General features: G+C 33.9%; 1 protein-coding gene across 1 annotated transcript; it reads left to right on the plus strand.

Moving 5' to 3' along the window:
- The first annotated feature begins 226 nt into the window (after positions 1–226).
- LOC145071410 (uncharacterized) lies at positions 227–1,595 on the plus strand. Its single transcript, XM_079018299.1, has 3 exons — positions 227–525; positions 628–856; positions 985–1,595. The coding sequence occupies exons 1-3, from the start codon at positions 247–249 to the stop codon at positions 1,425–1,427; spliced, it is 951 nt and encodes a 316-aa protein (XP_078874425.1). The 5' UTR covers positions 227–246; the 3' UTR covers positions 1,428–1,595.
- Positions 1,596–9,502: the final 7,907 nt, after the last annotated feature.

Consider the following 9,502-nt stretch of genomic DNA (forward strand, 5'->3'; position numbering starts at 1 on the left):
TAATCAGTTAATCCACTATATATTTTTTTTGTTGATGATGTCATTAATATTAGATCATGAAAAAGTTAAAAGTACAACAGAAAACAAAAATCTACAATCGTCATTATCCAACAGGGCATAAAGAACGTATATAGAAAAGATGCACGGAGCATATAACTCGTCCACCTCATACAGATGCGGGCCTACCACCCACCAGAACTTCATTATAAAAGCCACCTGATTTACTTGTAAGAGCATTAAACAATCATGATTCAATCCATAAGTCTTAAACACACAAACATGACCGGAGCAACCCTTGAAGCTCCGGCCACCGGCCGGCACTCCAATAGTAACACAAAATCATCCGGCAAAGATGAAAGTGGTGCTGATATGATCTTCGAGTTTCTGGAAGAGAGTGAACTGTCATCAGGAAGTTCATGCAATTCAGGTGATAGCTACGACAATGGCGATTTGGAAGAATATGAAAATTCTGGTGATCCCGAGGAAGATAGATTGTTTTGGGAGTCTCAAGAACAGCTTCTCACAGTAAATATTCTTCTAGTTTTCTAAAATCTTATTCAGAGTTTTTCTTCCGAACAAGTTATTTTACTCGGTGTATTAATCTTACCAATTTGGATATTTTTTCAGGAAAGTCTTTTTAGGACTAGTTCAATAGAGTCGAAAATCAGGAAGGCAACTAAAGAGATTGTAAAGGAGATTAAATCTACTGAAGTGGGTGGCTGTGATTGTGGCAGGACGGTGGCTGATGGTTGCCGGAGGTGTTTCCAGAGGGAGATCTCTTACCGACTGCAAAAAGCAGGCTACAACTGTGGCATATGCAAGGCCAAGTGGATGAATAAAAAACAAATCCCAGCAGGTAGAATATTTAAAAAATAGTTAATTATCCAATAAAGATTATTATAATAATTAATAATAAGAAACAAAATACATTAGTTTCTGCTCAAAAAGTTATTGATCCCCGATTGTGAATATTTTAATTTCCAGGCGAACACACGTATATAGAAGTATTGGACACTTCAAATTCTAAAAAAGGAGTTATGAGAGTGATTATTGAGTTAAATTTCCAAGCCGAATTCGAGATGGTGAAGTCAAGTGAAGAATACAACCATCTCATAAGCCGACTACCTGAAATATATGTTGGAAAGACCGAAAGACTAGAGTCGTTAATCAAGATACTTTGCATAGCATCTAAAAAGTGCATGAAAGATCAGAAAATGCATATTGCTCCATGGAGGAAGTTCAAATACATGCAAGCAAAGTGGCATGGGATACGTGAAGCTGATCCATTGTCATCACCGGATGTGTTGCCAGTAGTTGAGCGATCTAACCGTTTATCTAGGCCGATGGTTTCATTGCTTACCTATGATTTGATTGAGAACATGAACTTGTCATCTAGTTTACATTCTATTGCGATTAAGGTTTTATAAGGAAGTAGGAAGACTTTGTTGAGGATAACTTAAATATTTTAAAAGATATATATGTATGTATCAAGGTTTTGGTAGCTGGGTAATGCGATTTGGTTTGGTTTATGTGTTGCCAGAGGGAGTTCTTGAGGAATGAAAATAAAGTTGGAAAATATGCTTTTATTATCTATATATTTTGAGCTCAAGTTAATATTTATGTTTCTACAAATTTGTTGTTTGTTGTCCTTAAAACTAAAAATCAACTTACCACATAAAAAATCGCCAGCATCAACCACATAATTAGCAGCATATATATTTCGGTGTTAGAATATGGACAATTAACGACAAAGTTTTAAATAATTGTTTTGAATTGAACAGGTTGCATCACTGGTTCAACCGTTGGTCTACATCAGTAGTATGCATGGTCCTTTAAATTACAACCGTTGGTCTACATCATTAGTATCCATCGTCCTTTAAATTATGTACGTTTCGGATAACTTCATCCATTGAGTTATTCAATTTTCTTTGGTAATTGAATTTTTTTAATGGGTTAATTAGTAACCCCAAATATCCAAATTGAATACGACGGTTCAAACGGTTTTTTTTATCGGTTTTATTATACTGGTTCAACCAGATTTTTTAAGAAAATGTTCGGTTCAATCCTGTCTGGAACTTAGCATAAACAAGTCGTTGTTAAACCGCTCTCGTCCCTGGTTCCGGTCTGTCCGACTGGTTCGAACCAGTTTCTAAAACACTGAGTAACGATATATTAAAACATATTTTTTGATTAAAAATTTATGAACAGATTAAAGTTAATTGCAAATTCCATTGTTACTAATGAAAAAGATTAATGACCAGATCTGACTCATCGCAAATTATATTTTGGTGCTTGAATGCTTACGTTATTAAGTATTTCTTTAATCCATGTACAACAACAATTATAACACTAATAGAATTAAAATTGAAATCCGATAAGGTTAAAGATTGACAATCATAATAAATAGACCAAAGGATGGAAAGAGTGGATAGATTGATGATGTGTGCACAGCATATTAAACACAAGCCTACCATGATTACTAAAAGAGTGGGGTGGGAGAGAATGTAACAGAGCATGTACTAGGAATAAGTTTTAAAGTAACAAGTTAAAAAATAACAAGCAAGTTTTGTACAAAAAGGTCAAACACACACGGTGATAATCGATTTTGAAGGGGGCTTTCAGGATATAACCTTCTATGATGAGATCTATTATTTAGCACAATTAATAAATGCATGAGTTTAGGGTTACACATTTCGCTTAAACAAAAAAGCAAGAGTAAATAAATAGAGAGAGACTAATTTGTTATTCATTTCTAATTAATGGTATAACTATAAATTAACTAAGGATGACTTTGTAAGTAATAAAGGATTTAAGATTGAACTATGGTATTGTTACCATAATTGAACAAACATGGAGACTAAGGCAGCACCTAGGGTTTTATATCTTAAATATGTCATGAAAATCTTCGCCACATCTAACCCTAATTTACGATTTCCACCTCTCTTCACTTCTTTGCCTCTTTAGTAATTCAAAAAAGCCTTCTACAATGGTTATTTTGTATAAAACACTCATCATCTGATTTCGATTCAAGAATTCAGCAACAAATTTCGACTTCTAGTCACTGAATCACAATCAAAAATTCGATTTTCACTTTTAGTTTGACTCTTCAATTGAATCGATATAAGAATGCTCTTCAATTTTTTATTGTTCCATATACAAACGAAACACACATAACATTTTCAATCACGACTACGGTCACTCATCATCAACAAATCGAAATCTAAAATGTTAGAAAACGGGGGATGAATAGATTGTTTGGATTCTCTGAAAGTCATGATTCAATATCAAATTGAAGTATTTCGATGGTACAAATCGAACACTCAATTGGATGAAATTCAGAGAATGAAATCTGAGAATGCATGTAAAAATCTTCTTCAAGATGTACCAGAAAAATGACCAAAAAACGGATATATCATTCATGTCTGAAAATTGTCAATAGACAGTCACAAACTATCATATAGCTACCAAACATGTCATTAAACGGATCTCATGAACAAAATGGTCAACTTTCTAAAATTGGATTTTTGATTCATTTTTTAATATAGCAACATAGTCCAAATAAAAAAAATCCGCACTGACCTGGAAGCTCGATCCCAGCAAGGGGCTCTGCCCCTTGGACCCCGCTCGTTTAGGGGCTTCGCCCCTAAGTAACAATGTACTTTGAACCTTGAAAAACTTGAACAAGTGTGCACTCGTACACCATCTTAACTTGTTCAATATTCAACAAGATCACTTTTGGTCAACAAATTTAATCCTATTACACTTAAACAATATTGATGATATTAAATCACCAACAAACCTCCTCCATTTAACTGTAATCCTAATTAAACTTAAAACAAAACATAAACAACAACAAACTGATGCATAAATGAAATTTCGTGATGATTGAATTTCATATTAGTATATTACTCAATCCAAATATTCGAATATCATGGTGTCACTAAGGATTGAACCCTTTCTATTCAAAGTGAATATATGAAGGTAATACATACACCAGTTTACATTCTCATAATTTCTAACTTGACACTATATTTTACTAGCTTGTATCCCATTCTTCAATAAGCATATTAAACCCAAGTCCCAACATCTTGAACCAGCTAAACTTCATGCTTATATAGGTAGTTCTTTTATTCTTGCACCTGGAAATGCAATTTTTCAAAGAACTATTAAAAAATAAAATTTTAACTAACTTGCAGTACTGAACACATACCTTGGGATAATCATAAAAATGTGTTTCAATCTTCAAATATCAAGCTTTCCACATTGAATTCAACATCTAATATTGCATTAAATGGGAATTGGGTATCTTAATATAAAAGATTTTAAGTGGACTTTAAACCCATCCCTATAGCCGCCTTGTACACAAGATCTCTTGCTAACCCTTTGGTTAGATGATCGGTTAAATTCAACTGAGTTCTTACAAACTTCACAGATATCACACCAGTCATGATGAGCTCACGAATCATGCTATTTCTAACACCTAAATGTCTAGACTTTCCATTGTACACTTGACTATAAGCCTTAGCCAAGGTTGCGGCACTATCACATCTGATAGAAATGGTAGATATCGGTTTGGGCCATAATGAAATTTCATAAATCAAATTCCTTAACCACTTAGCTTCTTTACCAGTAGCAGACAATGCAACAAACTCAGACTCCGTGGTTGAGTTAGTAATACAAGTTTGTTTCTTAGATGCCCAAGAAATGGCACCTCCTCCAAGAAAAAACACCCAACCACTTGTAGAGGAGTGATCCTCTAAGTTGTTAATCTAGCTAGCATCTGAATAACCTTCCAAAATAGAAGGATATCCACTATAATTTAAACCATAATTCATGGTCCCTTTCAAGTACTTGAATACTCTACCCTCAGCTTGCCAATGATGTGAACTAGGATTACTAGTATATCTACTAAGCCTTCCCACATCATATGCTATATCAGGCCTAGTACTAACCATGGCATACATTAGACAACCAATAACCCTAGAATATTCAAGTAGAGACACTAGAGATCATTTATTTGGTAAAAGCTTGAGACTAGGATCTATATGAGTGGTAACAAGTGAACAATTCTCAAAATTAAACTTTTTCAATATCTTCTTAATGTAATGAAATTGAGAAATTGAAATCCCATTGTTTCCTTGTTTAATTCTTATACCAAAAATTACCTTAGCCTCCCCCAGGTCTTTCATTTCAAAATTGGATGATAATAATTTCTTTGTTTTATTAACTTCTTCTAAATCATTACCAAAAATTAACATATCATCCACATATAAACAAATCATGACTCCTTTACCAGAAGTATCAAATTTGCTATATACACACTTGTCAGCTTGGTTTAATGCAAAACCATTAGACAAGACAACATCATCAAATTTTTGATGCCATTGTTTTGGTCCTTGTTTCAAACCATATAATGATTTCTTCAACTTGCACACTTTGTGTTCATTTCCAGGCATCACAAACCGTTCAGGTTGTTTCATGTATATTTCCTCATCCAAGTCACCATTCAAGAATGCAATTTTCACATCCATTTGGTGAATCACAAGATTATGTATAGTTGCAAGAGCGAATAATAATCTAATAGTAGAAATTCTGGCAATAGGCGCATAAGTATCAAAGAAATCAATGCCTTCCTTTTGTCTAAAGCCTTGGATAACCAATCTGGCTTTACACTTATCAATTGTGCCATCCACCTTCATTTTTATTTTGAGGATCCATTTACATCGTAATGCCTTGCAACCAGGAGGTAAATCAGCCAATACCCAAGTATTCTTATGCATAATAGAATCAATCTCATCATGAATTGCCTCTTTCTAGAAATGAACATCCCTAGAAGCCATAGCTTCACTGGAAGTCTTTGGATTCTCTTTAATAATAAAACAATATTGATGTTTAGAAGTAGTTTCATTCCTTGTTTCTTCAACTAAATATAGTTGAAAATCAGATCCAAAAGACTTAGCTTTTCTAGCTCTGGTGCTTTTCCTAGGTTCAGCTACAGAACTTGCACCACCAGAAACATCTTCAACTTGAGTAGTACTATTACAGGAAGATTGATGAACCATGTCCCTTGGTCTAGGTATAGATGTAAATCTTTCTTCATCAAATATAGCATCTCTTGATTCTATCACTGTGTTTATAGTCACAGAGTCATTAGATTCTAAAACATAGAATCTATATGCTTTGGAATGCTCAGCATATCCAATAAAGATACAATCTATACCTCTCTCACCCAATGTTTTCATTTTGGGTTCAGTGAGCCTTAAAACTGCTCTACAACCCCAAACTTTCAGATAACTGAAATTTGGTACCTTTTTACACCAAAGTTCATAAGGAGTATTCTTACTCCTTTTATTTGGAGTTCTATTCAAGATGTCACATGTAGTTAACATTGCCTCACCCCAAAACCCTTCACTTAAACCAGAATATAACAACATGGAATTAACCATTTCTTTCAATGTCCTATTCTTCCTTTCAGCTACACCGTTTTGTTGTGGTGTATATGGAGTTGTGGTTTGATGTATTATTCCAGTTGATTCAAAATAAACTGGATCATAATACTCACCACCTCTACCAGTACGCAATACTTTTATTAATTTATTTTTATGAAGCTCAACTTGTTGTTTATAAATTTTAAATTTATCAATTGCTTCATCCTTAGAATGTAGCAAATAGATAAAACAATATCAAAAAGCATCATCAATAAAAGTAACAACATACTTCTTGTTTCCAAGGTAAGGTGTTGAGTGGAAATCACATAAATCACTATGTATAAGATCCAACACCTAGCTTTACCTAACAACATCTTTGGAAGTCTTTGGATTCTCTTCAATATTAAAACAATATTGATGTTTAGAAGTAGTTTCATTCCTTGTTCCTTCAACTAAATATAGTTGAAAATCAGATCCAAAAGACTTAGCTTTTCTAGCTTTGGTGCTTTTCCTAGGTTCGGCTACAGAACTTGCACCACCAGAAACATCTTCAACCTGAGTAGTATTGTTGCTGGAAGATTGATGAATCATGTCCCTTGGTCTAGGTATAGATGTAAATCTTTCTTCATCAAATATAGCATCTCTTGACTCTATCACTGTGTTTATAGTCACAGAGTCATTAGATTCTAAAACATAAAATCTATATGCTTTGAAATGCTCAGCATATCCAATAAAGATACAATTTATACCTCTCTCACCCAATGTTTTCCTTTTGGGTTCAGTGAGCCTTACAACTGCTCTACAACCCCAAATTTTCAGAAAACTGAAATTTGGTTCCTTTTTACACCAAAGTTCATAAGGAGTATTCTTACTCCTTTTATTTGGAGTTCTATTCAAGATGTAACATGTAGTTAACATTGCCTCACCCCAAAACCCTTCACTTAAACCAGAATATAACAGTAGGGAATTAACCATTTCTTTCAAAGTCCTATTCTTCCTTTCAGCTACACTGTTTTGTTGTGGTGTATATGGAGTTGTGGTTTGATGTATTATTCCAGTTGATTCAAAATAAACTGGATCATAATACTCACCACCTCTACCAGTACGCAATGCTTTTATTAATTCATTTTTATGAAGCTCAAATTGTTGTTTACAAATTTTAAATTTATCAAGTGCTTCATCCTTAGAATGTAGCAAATAGATAAAAAAAATATCTAGAAGCATCATCAATAAAAGTAACAACATACTTTTTGTTTCCAAGGGAAGGTGTTGAGCGGAAATCACATAAATCACTATGTATAAGATCCAACACCTAGCTTTCCCTAACAAAATCTTTGAAAGGTTGTCTAGTGATTTTATTTAGCATGCATGTTTTACAGTTTCCACTTTTTTGAATAACAAAAGCAAGAATTAAACGCATTTTAGACATGTCTTTTAATCTCTTGTAATGAATGTGTCCTACTCTAGCATGCCATAATTTAGACTTATGAAAATTATTGCTAGTACCACTAGAAGCCATGCAAACACAATTATCACTAGAAGGATAATTAATATTAATCCTAATCATTCCATTACATATGTAGCCAAATCCCATAAAAGAACCATGTCTTGACAAGATATACTTGTCACTTTCTAACACTTGTTTGTAACCAGAATTATTTAATACAATTTCAGACACGAGATTCTTACGAATCCCTGGAACATATAAAACATTGTTCAAACACAAACATTTCCTAGAAGTAAAAGTAAGTAAAATAGATCCTATTTCCTTTATTGGTTCAGTTGCAACATTTCCCATCTTTACAACAGATCCATCTTCAATTGGTTTGAAAGTCCTTGAACCAATATAGATCTTTGCAAACATGACTTGTTGCTCCCGAATCAACCCACCATGCAACTTTATCATCATGCACATTAAATGCTTCAGAAATCACAGAAATGTAATTCTGAATACATTTCGAATTTTGCAATGAAACAGAAATCTGACCTTGTTGCTTTTCTTGATCCTTGGATCCACTTGGTCTAGCACCATCCTTATTCACTTTGCGAAGAGGACAATCTTTCTTGAAGTGACCTAGTTTGTTACAATTCCGACAAACCAACATAGCCTTCTTGTTGGCAGACTTTTCATCCTTTCCTTTAAACTTCCTTTTTCCATTAGACTTCTTGGGATTCTTTGAACTTTCTCCTTCCACCATTTTCACAAAAGAGGAACCAACTTGGTTCTTGCCTTTATGATTGTTATCAAGTTCTTGAGTCGTTAACGACTCTTGAATCCGTAAATGACTTCCAGGTTGAGTCAAAGTTAATTCCTCTTTGTTATGTTTTAGATTATGTTTAAAATCTTTCCAGGAAGGGGGCAGTTTGTCAATTATCACAGCCATAGAAATGGCTTCATCCATTTTCAGATTGTGTTGAGCAAACTGTCCAAGGATCCTTAACATTTCATGGAATTGTTCGATAACAGGCCTGGAGTCAATCATCTTGTAACCCATAAAGTTACTGACAAGAAACTTCTTGCTAGAAGCATCTTTAGCCATGTATTTGGATTCAAGAGAATCCCAAATTTCGTTTGCAGATTCGAAATTTTGATAGATATCAAAAAGAGAGTCAGACATACCATTTAGAATATGACCACGACATATGTAATCATCATTTTCCCACTTTGATCTCCTTCTTGTTGCCTCCAAAGGTTCATCTTTAATAGATTCTGGTAAGACTGGCATAGGTGTACTCAGAACATACACCACTATCAGAGTGGTAAGGAGAAAGTGCATCTTCTTCTGCCATTTACAAAAATCTTGCCCATCAAACTTGTTTAATTTGTCAAACTTGCTTGTCATATCCTTCACAGAATCACCACTTGCCATGATTACAGAATACTTCATTTTTTTTAGAAAATAGGGGATAAATAAATTGCTTGGATTCTCTGAAAGTCGTGATTCATTATAAAATTGAAGTATTTCGATGGTACATATCGTACACTCAATTGGATGAAATTCAAAGAATGAAATCTGAGAATGTATGTGAAAATGTTCTTCAAGATGTACCAGAAAAATGACCAAAAAACCGGA

Source organism: Lactuca serriola, chromosome 8 (assembly GCF_051521515.1).
Source record: "Lactuca serriola cultivar US96UC23 chromosome 8, Lser_US96UC23_V15, whole genome shotgun sequence".
In the NCBI taxonomy this organism is placed as follows: domain Eukaryota; kingdom Viridiplantae; phylum Streptophyta; class Magnoliopsida; order Asterales; family Asteraceae; genus Lactuca; species Lactuca serriola.